The 19,959-nt window shown below is 40.1% G+C and overlaps 2 protein-coding genes across 2 annotated transcripts in view; both read right to left on the bottom strand.

Annotated features, from left to right (window-relative positions):
* Window positions 1-10,603: 10,603 nt before the first annotated feature.
* The window catches only part of LOC124283634, a 122,970-nt gene continuing 113,614 nt past the window's right edge, over window positions 10,604-19,959 (bottom strand). The window contains exons 4-5 of the mRNA XM_046719627.1: window positions 11,456-11,847; window positions 10,604-10,881 (exon numbers count right to left, since the gene is read on the bottom strand). Coding sequence (XP_046575583.1) covers window positions 10,689-10,881; window positions 11,456-11,847 — 585 coding nt within the window. The 3' untranslated portion in view covers window positions 10,604-10,688. The remainder of the gene's footprint in view (window positions 10,882-11,455; window positions 11,848-19,959) is intronic.
* LOC124283637 (IgGFc-binding protein-like) lies at window positions 14,270-16,123 on the bottom strand. The gene is made up of 2 exons (XM_046719631.1): window positions 15,934-16,123; window positions 14,270-15,072 (listed from the first exon to the last, which is right to left on the bottom strand). The coding sequence occupies exons 1-2, from the start codon at window positions 15,998-16,000 to the stop codon at window positions 14,330-14,332; spliced, it is 810 nt and encodes a 269-aa protein (XP_046575587.1). The 5' UTR covers window positions 16,001-16,123; the 3' UTR covers window positions 14,270-14,329.

Consider the following 19,959-nt stretch of genomic DNA (forward strand, 5'->3'; position numbering starts at 1 on the left):
TTCATGTATTGTTCATTGGCCTGGCAAGTCATTATAATGTTGCATCTATTCTATATGAAGGTTTTGGCTGGCAAGCCATTATAATACTGCATGAGTTTGTTCTTCTTTGGGCTGGCAAGCCATTAGAATATTGCATATTTCTATATGAAATATATATTTGAAAGCTATGGGCTGGCAAGCCATTAGAATATTGCACATTTCTATATGAAATGTATATCTGAAAGCTACTGGGCTGGCAAGCCATCATAATACTGTATGTGTTTGTATGTTTTTGATCTGGCCAGCCATTAGAAATTGCCTTTTCCTATATCATATGTATATATGTAAAGCTGTAGTTTGTATTCAGCTGACCTGGTAAGCCTGTATATTATTGCATATTCCTGTATGAAGGAACTTGTAAAATATGTTGATTGAATATTGCTAGGCTAGTAAGCTATCATGATGTGCATATGGCATTTGTATAATTTCCTATAATAATCTTGAATTTAATTCAAGTTGTGATGTTTGTATTCCAGTGTTGTGACTGTTTATGTAATGCACTGTAGACTGTATACATACAAGATTGATATGTACTGTAAACCCTCCAGTATGTGCTGTTACATTCGTAGTTGGAACACGGTTCCAGAGTGTTTTCTGTAAGAGTTTTTATCTCTGGTTTTACGTGTCGGGTTTCAGCAGGTAATAAAGATACCATTATATTTCTGCATAAATATAGAATCATTTCTTTCTGTACGAGATGGGTATAATATATACCAAGTTGAGTCAAGTTGTGTTGTGTTGAGGTTTGTAAATAAAACGGTCGCACCAGTCACAAGCTTATTCCAGTAAACTGTGTTGTGTTGTGATGTTGTGGAACGATGTCTCTCAGTATATATGATATATGCTGATATTCATGTGTATCCTATAATAAGAAGGTTCCTTGGCAACACGGTATCTGTTGGGGCCATTATCGGATATTCCCGATCTCGTTGATCTAGTTGGCTTCTGGGTTAATTATTGGTAAAATAGGTGTATTTATTAAAAAATAGCTTTTGACCGAAAATAAGAATTTTAACAATGGCGTACACGAGGCCTTTGTAAGTGTAGGTAATTTTGAAAACATAAAGTACCAGCCAGTTTTAGAGCGGACAGTAACAGTCGCCTCTCGTGCCCATTTCTGTAGCTGTGTCTGTAGACATCTGGAGTTTTGTGGATCTTATCCAATCTTATTCCAATTCCAGCCTGAAACTATTGGATGTGTTACATATATTTTACCTCCATTTTGTCTTTGTGTGGACCCTCTAGAGGTATATCTTTATGACAGGCTGCCAGACTAGATACTTTAGCGGGTTCAGTTGTGAGTAACCCTTCCTGACGTGAGAGCCGAATCATGTCAAGAACCTTTCATTGAGTTTAAAACATTATCAGAACAACTTTCCAATCTGGTCTGTATCCTTGAATGACGCGTTTCAGTGTAAATTCGAATTTACCCCGATAACGGTCAAATTCACATAATGAAAAACATCTGTTCGAAATCGGCGTGTTGGGCCACTTTCACAACACGTTGTCAATGGCCACAGAATAAACATTTTCTAAATCCATATATAACCATACAGCTCGGTTCCCAAAGATATGTCCCCAAAAGGAATACCCTTTTCTGTTCTTTAATGATATATATCAGTGTATACATCGCAATTGTGTCAGCAATTTGCTAAACTGTTCATGACGTTGTTGAGTTTATGGGTTTCTTAAGTGTAATTAAAAATCCCGAAGACAAATGACCTTTTTATTAATCAACAGAATCCGTTTCAAATCTGTGTGACGAACCATCATCGTTTGTGGTTTGCATTACAGATATTACCCAATTATGTTTGGACTTTTGTGACACTGCTGTTGACACTTGTCGGAGAAGTCCAGCTGGTCACAGAATGTCACGTGACAAGTGACGTAGATGCCGTCCTGTTCATTGGGGATGTCAAACATGTCAAACTTAAACCTGATCACGGAGTTTCTCGTCACGAGGATCTGAGTACGAGCAGCCACGGCACACCTGGAAATATAACAAGAACGTTTCCAAAGCCAGATTGAACAATTGTAAAAAACTTCATATTTTCTTATGATTTTTCGTATTCACATGTTATGTACACGTATGTTGATAAATAACTTGACCTGCAGCAAGTAACACGAACCGGGAAGTAAATATAAATATAAAGTATAAAGTAAATATACAGTCCAATGACAGCTTGTATTCCGGAGATAACATCCAGTACGGAATAATGTTACAAGTGTGATTTTCCAATCGTGGGAGCGCAGAGGAAGGTGTTTTAAGTACAGAAGGACACATAACAAACTCCTTTCTTTCAGATGCAATGTCATCTCACTCACCCATCTGCAATGAGAGGATAAGATGCTTGTTTGCCCGGAACGCTGTCAAGGTGAGCTTCACATGATCGTAAAAGAATTATTGTATTGAAGGTCGCTGGCGAGGCAATTTGAACATACACAGGTGCTACAATCTTAGTGTGAATCAGATTGCCTTTCAAAAGGTGCATATATGATGCGTCTTGGTACAGGGATATATGGACGCTGGAACCTTGCACCTGTCCAGATGTTGAGCCGTGGACAGTTGTATTTAAATCGGGGTAAAGGTGAACAGAGTCCGTCCAATCCACTGGTTCAGAGCAGCTGACATCATGAACCCAGATGACATCTCGAACCAAATGATCGGTCCATAGTAGTGCACACGCCAAAGTATTCTTAAACGTAACCATGCCTTTGGATACCTGAATAATATAGAAATAAAAGACACAAGAAGGTCGTTCCATTTTAGAATACATATCTAAATGGTGACACATCAGGGCCTGGACCGCGTTTCACAAATCGATCGTAACACTGCCGAAACCCCAATAGCTTAACGTACATTTACGACCTTTATAGCGATACGACCGCTTTATTAAACGGGGCCCAGGTCGCCTGCCGACATATGTCTTGCAATACGATAGGAGGAAATGGAAACTTCACTCATCGAAGAGGACTTACCACATCTGTCTACAACAAAAGTTGCGTCGCATGTTAAACCGTGCCGATTTAAGACGACGTTAATCCATCACCAACATTTAGGGCATAAACATAATCTTTTGGTCAATTTTGAGTATTTGAAGCAAGGGAATTTATTTGGAACCGACAGCGTTATCCGGATGTTTCAAATGAAATTTGCCAAAACATGGCCACTCGGAAATTGGCCAACACATGATGTTTATCGACATTGCAAACACAAAAGTAAACCGAAAGGCCCACATGGGTTTTACTCATTGACATCGAGTACGGGTACAGCAGTGAAGTGTCATCAGCTGGCCGGTTTCAGCTGGTTCCCGGCTCCCTTTGCGCACGCTTACGTTCACCAAAGCTATATATATTATTGCGATATGCGAGACGGGGACCAGCTTAAAGGCCGTTTCAGCTGGTTCCTATGTTAGCATCTGGAACTGCTCATTTGTAACGTCATTCCGACGTTACGTCACAATATGCTTTGAAGGACGTTACCACTGCTGACGATGCAACAATACAATTGTGTGCACTATTTGTACGTGTCAATACACTGTGAAGAGTCTTGCAATTTCCGGGAATCAAATACAACCAATGGCACTTATGCATGTTCAGATCGTGTCAGCCCGTTTCGACTTCATTTACGCCACATGCGCAACACGCGTGTTTCAGACTTGCAACCCATTGCCACCACACCTGGCATTGGGAGGATCGCTTTTTGTCTTTCTCATACAGTCAGTAGCCAACAGATAAGGGGCATGGGTTCGGTTGTAAAGGGCTCAGTGTAAAGGTGTCTAAGATTGTTACAATGCACCAGTCAATCCCTTCTCACACACTGGGACAAGAGTGACCATGTCTTAGGGACAGCAATGCTGAGCTGTGTTGCCATCAGTGGCCATGCCAGAACTCTTTGAATGAAAGGTCAGTTTCAAGTATGCCATACGTGTTTATCAGTATCATACTCGCTGGTTTCACCAACATGTTTAATACAGATACCTGTTTCACTTCGGGCTATATGAAACTGACACGCCACAATATAGCTAGCACACTACACAATGCCCAGAACTTCATTTCCTTAACATCACATCAGCAAATAATGTTATGAAAATTTCGAATGGCGACTTCTTTGTTATTTGGATAGTAGTACAATCGAGGCTTCACTGTTGTAATAGTTGATGAACGTTTTACCCTTTTTGGAAACAGAGGCGCCATCATATCAGTAATTCCATCTCAGTAACCTCTCAGTTTATGTGAAGCAAATATGTATTTGATACATACACTTGTTTGTGTGTGGCAGTCGTTATAGGACATGTTGAATATGAGCTGCTGTTCGTCCATCGTTCCGACACACGTGTCCTTGGTCATGTAGATGTGTGGAAGGAGACTGATGTCGAGGTTTGTGTCTGTGAAGTCAATGGCAATGAACCAGCCGCCAGGTAGGCATTTGAGGGTGACAGCACCATCCACTGAAACAAGAGTTCTCCAGAAAACCAGTTTCATTCGTTACTGTCAACTGCTATGAAAGCACAAAGTATGATCCCATAGATTATATACTATAATTGCACAGAACATTATAGATTAATCCTTGATCAAACACATGGAAAGGTCTTTGATATCAGATAAATAGCCCTTTCATGCAATCGACTTTCTATTTCCTGGACATGTAACCACCGCCTGACCATTCGCTGATACCGATCCATTTCAGACCCTTATGCGATGTTTGGAAGGCCTCGAGTCCAGACATTTCATTTCAATGCTCAAAACATCTCAAAACACCCGGCTGTTAGTTACAAAATCTGGTCTTTCTTTCCAACATGATCGACAATGTTTTCCTCAGCATCCTTAGTGTGCAATACAATCCCCCAGACGTTCTTAATTACTCTACGTGTACAGGTACTTACATGTTTCTGCCAGTGACGGAAGACGGTATCCTGCATTGTAGCTGTATGACTGCTGGAAGTATTTTTGGTGAAGTGTGACCAGAATTGGCGATGAACTGTTGACAACATATGGTTTTTGAGGGTGTATCTTTAGTACCCCGATAGTGTAAGGTGCCGTTGTGAGATTAGTCCACTGGATATCAGCACGATGCTGGCCATTTACCCGAACATCCATGAATGATGACACCTTAGATACAATAGTAATCATTGGACTCTCTGTGTTCACCCCATCCAAATCCAAACTCTTTACAATGTAGTTGTTGTCATAAAGAGCCGTTCCTGGCACAAACAACGATGTGCCTCCAATTTGTTTGAAGTATATATACTCGGTACACATTACTGGTCGAGTGCTGTGTATGATGAAGTTGGCACTCGACTGGGAATTGAATTCTTTAAACTCGGCGGTATTCAGTGATGTAGACCATGTTATTATACTTCCATTTGCTTCTTCCTTCGTTATATTCACGATTGTATTGTCATACTTTGCCAATACACGAAACGCCATTGAGTCCAGGTCACTCGCCTCCACTTTGGGAATAATTTGAGTATTTGAGAATGCACTCTCTGGGGGAACTTGACTAACCAGATGTTGTACATCAGTGGAAGGGTTTTTGATATACAAAGCCCCCGAAAACCTGCGACTTGATAATAAGAATGGATTCGGGTTCCCCCTGAGTCACACTTATCAGAGATCGCATGTGATGATAAACCTATCTGAAAGACGTCTCCATAGCCCAGTGTGACATTAACAGTGTCTCCATCTGAGTATCGGACACCGTTAAACACATATTGACATGTTGCGTTAAGAGCCACGGAAACGTCAGTGTTGTCTTGAGTGGCCACAACGCCAAGATTTGCTGTCTTCTCGACACTTGCAATAAAATAGTCCGTGGACAACGTATCATCAGAAAGAACTGTGAATGTGTCTGATGTATCAACATTAATAGCTTGGTACTTATTATGTCCATAAAGAGCAATTGCTGTTGTACAGTTCACATAAATGGCCTTAGGTTCTATTCTTGTTTGAGTTAGGAGTTGTGTTGCGTCGGGTAAAGCCAGTTTAACTACATCGTTGGTGAGTACATTCACAGTGGTCTGACGTCTTGTGCCGTCATTGTAGTTCACAGTACAAACACCGTCACGGGGGGGGATGAGAAGTAAAGAATGTTTCGAAGGGCATTTGTTGGATCATCGGTGTATTCCGGAAAGAAAGCCAAAGAAAATGTTCTGCCTTTTGTATCTTTGAGAGCTGCAATGCAATACAGATGCACTAGGCGTCCTCGTAGACTAAAACGTCATTTGTTAGCGTCAACATCTTTGACATCTCTATTCTGTTTCATCGAATGTATCGCTTATGTGAAATTCCATTGACACCGTGTGTGATGGCACAGAGCTTGGGTACATAGATATAGGTATAACTGTATGAATTTGAATTTGTGTAAATGCTAAAACATCTTTGTACTGCACGCATATTTCTGTATCTGAGTACACGGCAAGCTCTGAAGGAATGGCACTTACATATAGCTTCTTCGTCAACAAGCATACATGGACAGGACGTCACTATTATGATGTCAAATCCCCATAACATGACGTCATAGACCGATATAGAAATTTCAAGCTAACAATCATTGTACACTATGTGTATTGTTGGTGCAATATCTAAACCTATGATACCCAATCTACATACCTACCTTCGCATAGCTGATTACAGGAATATAAAATGCAAACCAACTTTAGGATATTCATGAAATCTGCCATTCTTCTTTCGTCCTCGATCACTGTTGAGAACAGAGCAAGTGGAAATGTTATCTGAGATCCTTTTTAAACTTCGCCACCTGACCTACATTCTAAATATAAAAGCAGTTATCATAGATTAAATGAAGTCAAAAAAGAAATATCTTTATGTAAAATATAACATAAACGACAACACGCACACGTCCCTGTAAAGAGTTGATTTTCTCATTTTCGTAATTCCAGTTCTTTGTGGTGCTGCGTGTAGAACTGGGACAGTGTTACTGTGTGACTTTCTGAGCGAATTGTGTCTGACAGCTGCAAGCAAAATTGCATTAGTTATGTTTAGTTTCGTTTTGCCAACCTCACTAAGGAAGAGGTGATGTTTATCTCAGTCTGTTTACCCCTTGGTGAACCAACTAGCACGGATATACTGCTGACCAACAAAGACTCACACCGAGTTCAAGAATTAAAGCTATATCTTACGATACTGGCACTTCTTAAGGACGAATTTCAGTGAGTAAATCGTTTCCTTCAGCACTAGCATTGGTAGTTATGGGAGATAAGCAAATCAAGTTCATATACCTTGACAATGGGAGGTGAATCACAAAAATGTACACGAAGTTTAGCAAGGGAACGAACGGGCTAGATATAGTTGAAGACATGCATCGGCACCATCAGAGGATGGGCCGGGAACAGTTTGCAAATGTCACGGTGATAACCTTTTACCATTCAGTCCATGTGCTGATCATTTCACAAAAGATAAGGTATATCCTCGTTGTAAATTGGTCATTGCTTCAAAAACGAGCTGGGAATATAGTACCGTATAATTTGATAGCAATGTCTGATTCTTATTTTAATTACAAATGCTCATATACATCGTGGTCAAATGGTCTTCTTGTTAAAGTTGTGGTAGAAGTAATAGTGCCAGATTAAAGACATAACTGGGCAAGGCGTGATCTGAGAGTACAGGGTTTTTCTGATGTCTGACATGACATGGTCCAACAACAAGAAACTGTCTATATAATAAAGAAAATATTGGAATAATGATAACATAAAAGTTGGAAATAAGACTATCTGTTACAGAAGCTGGGAAAAACAAGGTATGATATTCGTAAACGATTTATTGAATGAAAACAGCAGATTTTATTCTAAGGAAGAAGTTTGTGCCTTATACACCCTAGATACAGACTTTCTTAAATATGAAGGCGTTAAACGAGCAGTTGTTTGCTATGCAAATTCAATAGGTATTACTTTATCCGGATGTAAAGTATGTAATCCTTAACGAAATGTCTGTAGTCAACAAACCCTTGATCCTTGTAGATATACTGATTGAAGTTGGTTGATAGCTGTTGAAAGTTCAATGTAGGCGATGCCTCTTGAGAGGTCGGTCTTGAAACGTCAATGTTGGCAGACAGATGAGCGTAAATCTAAAGTCGTCCTCCGTCATGCATCTCAGCAACCATCTCTTCTATACCTATTATACACTTCTAGAGTTGGTCTGACAAAGCTATGCCACAGCTCTAAACCTACCTTTTGCAGCAGTGTAATGACCATCTTCTCAGAGGTTCAAAGAATCCCACCGAAGACACCGGAAGCAAAAAAACTAAACGAAGGTAACTTCTCAGCTTACTCTTAACAGGTGAAAATACATAGCCTAAGTTCAATACAAGGTGTGAGTTCAAATCTACATCCAACGCTATAAACTTTTGGGACCCATAATAACTAAAAGTTAATTAATGTGACAAAATAAATTTCCAATCATTCATCCAAACCATAATGCCTCGTTGACATCGAATTTTTAAAACGCGATATTGTTTGTGTTTTTAAGTTATGACTTAATTTAACAACAATCACCAGCGGCTGAAGGGATGGTACAAATCCGTCTAGGCTTTAGGTTGTCAATGATCATACTCCTCCAGTGATGGCTTGACCATTGTGAATTCAAGGACCAAGGCGATAAGCAAACGAAACAGCTTGAGTGGTGACTGTGTTGCTCTGACAATACCAGTTTTGTCCACATCTCTATGTTTATAGTTTGACACAAATTATCGTCACTCATGATCACAGGTGGCTGATGGCGTAAACGAAACCCAATTAGACTGGATTCATCACTGAACTTCATATTTTTAGCACTGGATGTTGTCAGTCTTCCTTTGGTGTTCCTGCCAAGACAAGAAGTGATGCAAGAGCGCATTCAAGAATAATCCAACTATATGATGTCGGTCTAGATATGATGACATGTATTGACCCAGTCAGTGAGACTGACCACCAGGTTTCTTCAGTTCCTTCTTACAACAATCAAAGGTTGCTGAAGAACAATGATAATCGCTCTCTAAGAATGTCAGATTTCTATCTTACTGTTCAGTTGAAGAATGACAACAGACAGAATATCACATTTTCATTGCTGAATGGAACAGTAATTACAAAGTAATGTTACTCTATATAGATTTCGTATAACGGAGGATATGGGGCTACTCTCTTGTAACATGTTTGCACACAGTTCATTGTAATATGGAACAAAACACATGACTATTTCACAATAACATGATGAAACTTGGTGAATGTCGTTTAAAGTCACATACATTAGTCAAGGTATATCAAGGAAGACTGAAAGTAATAGCTCCTGGATCCAGGTAACAGCTGGTTGTAGGTATGAACACCCTTCAAGTTCCAATGACACATAGTCAACCATGTTCCGCACTCTCACCATTTGACGCTATATTACAAGGTATGGATATTTTCCACCTAATACCCCCTCTGGTGTCACAATGACAGGCTTCCCAGTTAGTTGTGTACATTATTTAAGGTATGCTTACTTACTTTTGTAACAAGTTGTACATAAGTCGCTGTCCAGCATTCACATATCGTGTCAAAAACCTATTTGCCTTATAAGTGAGTGAGTGAGTTAATATTTATCGTTACATCGGTAATATTTCAGCCAAAGCGTGTCGAGAACAATTTATTATCAGTAAAGATAAAAAAATAATAGAAGCCATAAAACTGTTAACGATGAACAGTAAAACTACTTGTGTATCACAGATAGAGATATAAAACTAGCATGGAACTAAAACTGCTATAATGCAAGACAATACAAGATAAAAACGGGCTATAGATCACCAGCACCTGAAAGTATATCACCATACTAGAGACCATGTTGACTTATAGTACTTTGGCTACCTGCATGGACCCTTCCAAATTGCCAGCGATGACCCCCAATCTCTACACATCAAACAAGTATGGTATGCTATGCAAATCCTCTTATTTTCATGGTCATTATATGGCAGTATAACACCTCTGCGATTCTGTCATCACAAAAACATTGATGGCAAACCTTTAAATACTCCTCCTTGGCCCATCAAACGCACTCAGTTATTGTGAGCCTTTCTTCTAGTCGGCCATTCGCATTTTTATTTGTTTCTCATCTCCAAATTCAAACCGCAAGACAACAGTTGGACGGAATGAATATATATAATTCAAATAATTTCATTAATTGTGCAAATTGTTGATTGAATATTTAAATTACAATCCACAAATTTGATATATGTTGCAGATCGAGCTGCTTGCTTTAAATAAATGTATATGATGAAATCTCAAACTGACCTGGAGTCTTAATGAAAGTGCAACAGTTCGAGCATTTGTTTTATTAAATTCGAGGATAACCTTCCACAACTGCGGGGACAAATGATGTAAAAAACGTTTTCTTATTTCAGGGCAGGCGGGTAAAGTTACGGACAGACTCATGCAAGTCTAAAGAGAGTGAACAGTTAAAACATATAATGCCAACTTAAATGGTAAAGCATTAGTTCACATGAACGTACGTGTATAGATCGTGATAGTATCACCAATTTGTTAAGTTGTTGAGCTTACACCTTCTTGTGCTTTCATATTGTAAAATGTCAGACAACTAGTGAGTGATATTTTATTAAAGAACAAGATATATTTCAAATCCGTTCCACGAACGATAAAGGTTTATGGTTTGCATTACAGACATCAACCAATTATGTTTGAACTTGAGTGACACTGCTGTTGACACTTGTTGGAGAAGTCCATCTGGTCACAGAATGTCACGTGACAAGTGACGTAGATGCCGTCCTGTTCATTAGGGATGTCAAACATGTCAAACTTAAACCTGGTCACGGAGTTTCGCGTCACGAGGATCTGAGTACGAACATCCACAGCACACCTGGAAATACAATCAGAATTTACCCAATGTTTACTGACATGGGGAATCAAATCAACCTACATATTTCTTATGATTACTGGATTCATGTTTTCGTACTTCATTAACGTACGTAAATGGGTAGATATGGCTTTACATTGTATAATTTGGACCATTAATATGTGTCTGGCACAAGCAATGAGTGGTGTATAAAATGTAAGTCTATTCCATATCATCTATGACTATCCATCTGTGCCCCATTTGAAATTCCTGGTACGAGTAGGCCCCAACAACATCTGCTTGTTGTGCGAACTATTTACATGGATCGGAATCATTCAATTGATTACGTATCATCGGCGCCGACGGAATTGGACCTCAGGATAAATTGCTTGTTCAGATTTAGTTATAGGCAACATTAAAATATGTAATATTGCGGAGGGTGGAAGTAAACAAGAAACGTACACGTGCATATACAATGTGAACTTGTGTACGGAAGATGGAGATTAATTCTTTAATTTTAGAAAAACACTGTAATAGACATGTAAAGAAGGACACATAACAAAATCCTTTCCTTCAGATTATATGTCATCTCACTCACCCATCTGCAATGAGAGGATAAGTTGCTTGTTTACCCGGAACACTGTCAAGGTGGGCGTCACATGATCGTAACACCATTATTGTATTGGAAGTCCCTGTCGAGGCAACTTGAACATACACAGGTGCTCCAACCTCAGCCTGAATCAGATTGCCTTTCAAAAGGTGCATATATGATGCGTCTTGGTACAGGGATATATGGACGCTGGAACCTTGCACCTGTCCAGATGTTGAGTCAGTTGTGTTGAAGTATGGGTACATGTGAACGGAGTCCGTCCCATCCACTGGTTCGGAGCAGCTGACATCATGAATCCAGATGGCATCTCGAACCAAATGATCAGTTACTGGTTGTACATACATCAACCTGTTCTTAAAGGTAACCATGCCTTTGGAGACCTGAATAATGTAGAAATAAGGGAAATGCGAACATTGTTCCATTTCCAAATACACATTTAAATGGTGACACATAAGAGGACCTGGCTTCCATTTCACAAAGCAATGGTAACGATATGACCATGAAAGAGTGCTCTAAGACATGTGTCTTTTCATACGAGAGGCGAAGAAGGAAACACGACTCAACAATGAAGAGGACTTTCCACATTTTCCAATACACATTTGAATGATGACACATCAGAATAGCTGGGTCTCATTTTACAAACACAACGACTGCCAAAATCCCAATAGCTTAACATACACTTGTAGCCATACGTTGTAGCCATACGTTGTTCATAAAAAACGGGTCTCTGGACGCATACAGACATGTATTTTGCAATACGACAGGCGAGAAGGGAAACGTCACTCGTAGAAGAGGATTTAACTGTCCACCACAAAAGTGTTCAAAAGTGTGTCAACACATTACTCCATCACAAACATTCTGATATAAATGTTTCAATAGTGGTCTTATATTTTACGTGCAGATATGTCTAATGTCATGGTTGCATATAAGCTTTCAATGTTTGCGACCGAAGAGCCAATATAAATGACTGATGTCCAACGTTTGCGTGCATGTCTCCAAGTGCGTTCGAACTTTTTCTTGCAAATACATATTCTTTCTCGGTGTCACCATCAGTCATCTTTGGATCATTTCCTGAGCACGATTCAGCTGCCCATGAAGATGATTGTCGCCACTTATGACAGAAGTGTTTGACGGAGGCGTGTCGCCACATTGGAATATAAGAGGAATTAGAATCGACAACGAGACAACTAAAAGCTTGCTGAGGATCAATACTATGAAAGATAATACGTCGAATTGTGTGCTACCAGTGGCAAATATGCATGTTCTGTTCGAAACAGCCAGCCTACGTGAAACAGCCCGTTTTTGGAATGATTTCATTTTCCTACGTGGTGCCTAAGATTGCAACACGTGTCAAACTGGCATCTAAGGTACAGCAATTGTCACCATGCGTGCCTGATTTTGAAATGAGGTCGCTTTTTATCTTTCTCAGTAACATACAAATACAGAACAGGGTCAGAGGGTATGGCCGCGTATAGCCTCATCCTAACAATGGAACTCACGGTAAAGGTAACAACTTCGGATGGCGAGTTCTTGGTATTTGGATAAAAGTACAATCGAGGTTTAACTGTTGTAATGTTGATGAAAGTTTAAGCCTTGTTGAAACAGTAGCGCCATCATATCAGTAATTCCATCTTAGTTACCTACGTTTAGGTGTAGCAAATATATATTTTGATACATACACTTGATTGTGTGTGGCAGTCGTTGTACGACATGTTGAATATGAGATGCTGTCCCTGTATCGTTCCAACACACGTGTCCTTGGTCATGTAGATGTAGGGGAGGAGACTGATGTCGAGGTTTGAGTCTATGAAGTCCACTGTAACAAACCACCCTCCTGGTAGGCATTTGAGGGTGACAGCACCAAACACTGAAACAAGTGTTCTCCAGAATAACCGGTTCATGCGTTACTTTCAACTTCTATGAAAGCAAAAGGTATGAGCCGATAGATTATATACTTTTACTATAATTGCACAGAACTTTAGAGATTAATCCTTTCTTAAACAGTTCTTTGATATCAGATAAATAGTACTTTCATGCACTCTTCTTATTATTTCCTTGACTTGTAACCAGCGCCTGACCTTTGGATGACACTGATCCATTTCAGATACTTATGTGACGTTTGGAAGGCCTCGAATCCATTGAGCAGACATTTAATTTCAATGCTGAAAACAGTTCAAAACACCCGGCTGTTAGTTGCAAAATCTGGTCTTTCTAAACAACATGATCGACAGTGTTTTCCTCAACATCCTTAGTGTGCAGTACAATCCCCCCAGACTTTCTTAATTACTCTACGTGTACAGGTACTTACATGTTTCTGCCAGTGACGGAAGACGGTATCCTGCATTGTAGCTGTATGACTCCCGGCCAAATGCTTCGTGAAGTCTGACTAGAATTGGCGATGAACTGTTGACAGCATATGGTTTTTGAGGGTGTATCTGTAGTGTCCCGACAGTGTAAGGTACCGTTGTGAGATTGGTCCACTGGATATCATGACGATGTTGACCATTTATACGAACATCCATGAATGATGACACCTCAGATACAATAGTAATCCTTGGACTCTCTGTGTTCACCCCGTCCAAATCTAAACTCTTTACAATGTAGTTGTTGTCATAAAGAACCGTTCCTGGCACAAACAACGATGTGCCTCCATCACTTTTAAAGTAAATAACCTCGGTACACATTACTGGTCGAGTGCTTTGTATGATGAAGGTGGCACTCGTCTGGGAATTGAATTCTTTAAACTCGGCGGTATTCAGTGACATAGACCATGTAATTATATTCCCATTTACTTCTTCCTTCGTTACATTCACGATTGTATTGTCGTACTTTGCCAATACGCGAAACGTCATTCCCCCAAGGTCACTTGTCTCCAACTTTGGGAATAATTTGAGTTTTTGTGAATGCGCTTTCTGGGGGAACTTGACTAACCAGATGTTGTGCAGAAAGATATGCATTAATGGAAGGGGACTCAAGAAACAAAGCCCCCGAAAACACTGCGACTTGATGATTAGAATGGATTCGGGTTCCCCCTAAGTCACACTTATCAGAGCTTACAGACGATACCAAACCTATCTGAAACACGTCTCCATAGCCCAGTGTGACATTAACAGTGTCTCCATCTGTGTATCGGACACTGTTCAACACATATTGACATGTTGCGTTAAGAGCCACGGAAACGTCAGTGTTGTCTTGAGTGGCCACAACGCCAAGATTTGCAGTCTTCTGGACACTTGCAACAAAATAATCCGTGGACAACGTATCATCAGGAAGAACTGTGAATGTGTCTGATGTATCCACACCGCTCCTGTACTTATTGTGTCCATAAAGAGCAATTGCTGCTGTGCAGTTCACATAAATGGCCTTTGGTTCTATTCTTGTTCCAGCTGGTAGTTGTGTGGCGTCAGATAGCGCCAGTTTAACTACATCGTTGGCGACAATATTCACACTAGTCTGACGTCTTGTGCCGTCATTGTAGTTCACAGTACAAGCACCTCCAAGTGGGGATGAGAAGTACAGAATGTTTCGAAGGTCATTTGTTGGAGCATCGGTGAATTCAGGAAAGAAAGCGAGAGAAAATGCACTTCCTTTTGTATCTTTGAGAGCTGTAATGCAACAAAAATGAACCTGTCTCCGTAATGTAAAACGCCATTCGTTAGCGTCAATATTTTAGACATCTCTTCTCTATTTCATCGAATATATCGCTTATGTGAAATTCTTTTGACGATAAATAGACCGTGCGTGTCCTCACAGAACCTGGGTACATAGTGTAGGTGTAACTGCATAAATTTGCATTTGTTTAAAAGTTAAAACATCTTTGTACTGCACGTCATATTTCTGTATCTGAATACATGGCAAGCTCTGAAGGAGTGGCACTCACATGTAGCTTCTTCGTCAACAAGCATACGTGGACAGCTCGTCAATATCATAAAGTCATATCCCCAAAACATGACGTCATTGTCGGATATGGATATTCAAAGCTGTTTATTGTCGCCAGCAATTCGACGCAATTCGGGTTGAGTTGATACTTCTATCACGTGTTCTTGATTAATGCGTTCCTTAAATCAACAATTTACAACGACGCGTACTGAGATTCAAGCACTCTCTTAGGGAATAATAATCAAGTAGTTTCAATGATAATATTGAACAAACTTTATTGATGACAACGTTGTTATTTCGTGAGTGCGACGTTTCCATACATATTCTTGTACCGTTGTCAAGCAGGAATGTACCGTTGTCATTGACACCGCTTGACAACGGTACAAGAATCTGTATGGAAACGTCGCACTCACACAATAAAGAAGTTGTCATCCATAAAGTGTGTTCAATATTGTACGTCCCTGCTTCTAAAATGCCACTCAAACAAGTTTCAGTTATAAAATGAACAATTATAGATTGTATAATTTATATTGTACACTATGTTGGTCGAACATCTAAAAGCAATGGCACCCCAACTACATACTTACCTTCGCATAGCTGATTACAGGAATATAAAATGCAAACCAACTTAAGGATATTCATCAAAAATGCCATACTTCTTTAGTCCTCGATCACTGTTGAGAACAGAGCAAGTGGAAATTTATCTACGATCTTTTTAAGCTGTGCTACCTGACCTACATTCTAAATATAAAATCAGTTATCGTAGATTAAATGAAGTCAAAAAGAAATATATTCATTTACAATGCAACATAAACGACAACACACAAATTCTTGTAAAGAAGAGATTTGCGATTTGCATGTGTATTTTCACATTTTCACTTCAGTTGCTGAGCGTGGAACTGTGACAGTGTTACTGTGTAGCAAGAATGTCTGAGCGAATTGTGTCTTACATATAATACATTAGTTGTAGTTGGTTTCCTTGTATCAGCGTCACTTAGGAAGAGGTGATGTTTATATCCGTTCGTTTACCCCTTGGTGAACTAACTAGCACGGATATAACGCTGACCAACAAAGACCGAGTTCAAAATTCAAAACTACGATCTTACGATACTGGCACTTCAGAGGGACGTAATTTCGCACAACGCATTTCGACGGCTTAATCGTTTACACAGACAAGGGAGACAAATTATGTTCAAACACTTTGCCAATAGCAGGTGTATCACACAAATGTACAAAGTCAAGTTTTTCAAGTTTGCGAATGGGCAAGGTTAAAGACATGAATCGCCAATTTGAATCAGAAGCTAGCTCACGAACAGTTTGCAAATGTCTTGGTGATAACCTTTCGCCACTCAGTCATTTCACAAAAGATAAGGCATATGTTCGTTGTAAATTGAGCATACGTTTAAAGCACTTTTAAAATCTATTTAAAATGTCTAATTTTATTTTTATAGTTTCCTATCCACTATCCAGTCTGCTATGATGTACCTTGAACACTGCCTGTTGCATAAAACAACATTCACTCAATGTTCATTACAATGAACTGTGTGCACAATTATTGGGAGAAAATACGGAGTAAAGCCCTTAATTTGTTCTTATCTTATCAAAGAAAAGCAGCAATATAAAAATCAGACAACACAGAGACTGTGTCTGTATTTACATTTCAAACATGGCCTGATAGCCGAAAGGCTAATTTTTTTATTCATCATGTTGAAAAGCCCGGTTCGAATTGATATGCTTGGTTGGTGTTTGTTTGGCTTCATTTCATTTTGGCTTTGTTTCGACAGACTGACTTGACAGGAACCTTTACAATTGATTTTTCCATGACAATTTTGGTAAGAGTGAGTGAGTTCAGTTTTACACCACACTCAGCAATATTCCAGCTATATGGCGGCGGTCTGTAAATAATCGAGTCTGGACCAGACAATCCAGTGATCAACAGCATGAGCATCGATCTGCGCAATTGGGAACCGATGACATGTGTCAACCAAGCCAGCGAGCCTGACCACCCGATCCCGTTAGTCAACTCTTACGACAAGCATGGGTTACTGAAGGCTCATTCTAACCCGGACCTTCACGGGTATTTGGGTAAGAATTGGTCTTCAGTAACCCATGCCTGTCGTAAGAGGCGACGAAACAGTTCGGGTGGTCTGGCTCGCTGACTTGGTTGACACATGTATCACATCGTACCCCAATTAATCGCTGTTGATCACTGGATTCTCAGGTCCAGATCGATACTTTACAGACCGCCACCATATAGCTGGAATATTGCTGAGTGCGGCGTTAAACAACAAACAAACAATTGATATATGCACACAAAAACTCATATCAGCACCTCCCTCGGATCGTTTGTGCTATAGCGTTAACATAAGTGTAAGATTTGTATATTTGTTATTATATACATTGACTTTTGGAACATCATGTGGTCGTACTTTTGGTCAAACTCTGTTATGTGCATGATTTAGCCAGGATATATGTCACCGCGGCTGTACATACCAATCATTACTCATAGTTCTAATAAGATGGTTCTACCGTGCTCCTTCGGTGCCACCGCCATGATGGTGGTAAAGATCTGAAACCTTCATCCTGTCTCATCAAGCTAACACTTCATGACATCGCTGGAACTCAAAGAGGAGTTTAAACCATGTCAGTCAGTTACTCATTGTATTGAAAACTGTCCCTTTGATCTAGGGAGCTGTAATTGTAATACACTGTGAAGAAATCATAAGTAACCGTATTTTATCCTAACTAAACCCCGATCACAGAATCACATGTTTCAAACCACAGATTCGTCTACATGATTATTGTCTATGTTTCCTTCTGTTTCTGTCATCCTTCTTTGGCATCATCAGGGTGGCAGAAGTATCTTAAGCACAGCCTCCCAAATTAAGCTGACACGGAAGCAAATTACTGAATAAATTTTCCAATCCGTGACATCAAACCATATTGCCTGGTTGAAGAGCTTAAACGGTGCGTATCGCGACGGGGACACAGCCAATCTGTTTAATCCCACTTCTTCAATGTGCCTGGCCAGTAGGCTACTCCACCAACTTGTCTGTGGTGTTTCGCCATCTTCAGCAATATTCCAGCAAAGTAGGAACGACGGGGACACCAAACATGGGCTGCTTAGTGCCTCGTCGTTCACGTGAAGAGCTACCTGGCTACTCCTCCTGACAGGTTGATCCTGGGAGTAAAGACTCATTTACGGCGGGTCTGGAATAACCGTTCTAATCAGAGACAAATGAAGCTGTGGCCAATGAATGGGATGGTAGACGATAAATGCGGGAGGATGTTATGAATGTTACGAACATTAAGGCATACATTATATCATAGTTCGTCTTGGAAAAGAAGAAAGTAGTTGAAAATAAATATTTCTGTGATCTTGTCATTCCGAACAAAAAATGTAATAATAGGTGAGGTGAGGTGAGATGAGGTGAAATTGGGTTTAACGTCGTGCTTGAAAATATTTCGCTCATATGACGACGTGCATGTGTGTTTATGTGTATGTGCGGCTGCTTGTACTAGCCCAGACTGAAGCTGGTTTTATAGTGCTAGCCCACTGAGATACCATGCCGCAGTGAAGCATGAATACCCCACTCAGACACATTATACTGACTCCGAGCCGACCAGTCCTTGTTGTACCCATTAATGCCGAGCGCCAGACAGGGACCAACAAGAACCATATTTTAACGTCTTTTTGGTATGACGCGGTCGGGGATCGAACCCGCGACCTTCCGCTCTCCGGGCGGACGCTCTAACCACTACACCACGGAGGCGGTCTGTAATAATAGAAAACTATGAATCACAGTATTCTGTTAAAAATCAGTCTTTTTATTTTATTAAATGCTATGTATCAACTTTACAGACACGCAAAATGTAACTTCAATATTTTAGATTAGTCAAACTCTTTCACTGCCTCGCTAACAGAGAACATATTTTACTAAATCAAAGGACATATTCACAACATACTGTCTTAAGGTATGGAGTGAGTGGGTGAGTGAGTTTAGTTGTACGCCGTAGTCAGCAATATTCCAGCTATGTGGTGGCAGTTTGTAAATAATCGAGTCTGGAACAGACAATCCGGTGATCAACAGCATGAGCATCGATCTAAGCAATTGAGATACGATGACATATGTCAACTAAGTCAGCGAGCATGACCATCCGATCCCGTTAGTCGCCTCTTACGATTAGCATCGGTTACTGAAGATCAATTCTAACCCGCATCTTCACGGGTCGTGTGTATGGAACATGTCCATTGCATATATTAAGCATTGAGCGTTCAGAACATGTAAATTGTTTTACACCAAACCTTAATTGATACACCCATCATTAGTTAGAAACAATTACAGTTACATGGAAAACTGTCCACATCTAATTTGAACACAGATCTACAAACGTATGTGACTTTTCACCCGTAATTCTGCGTTCGAATTTTACGTGGAAAAGAAGGAGAAATGTGATAGTCAGTTTGCTCTTGTCAGTCCCAACTTCTCTAATACTTCAGATATCATGGCTTCCCGTCTGCTGACAAACTGTTGTGGGGTTCGGGCCACTCTATTGCCGCTATGGAGACGAAATGCCTCGCACTGGACCATGATGTCTTCACTAACAGGATT

Source organism: Haliotis rubra, unplaced genomic scaffold (genome assembly GCF_003918875.1).
Source record: "Haliotis rubra isolate DU_JTF1 unplaced genomic scaffold, ASM391887v1 Scf319, whole genome shotgun sequence".
In the NCBI taxonomy this organism is placed as follows: Eukaryota; Metazoa; Mollusca; class Gastropoda; order Lepetellida; family Haliotidae; genus Haliotis; species Haliotis rubra.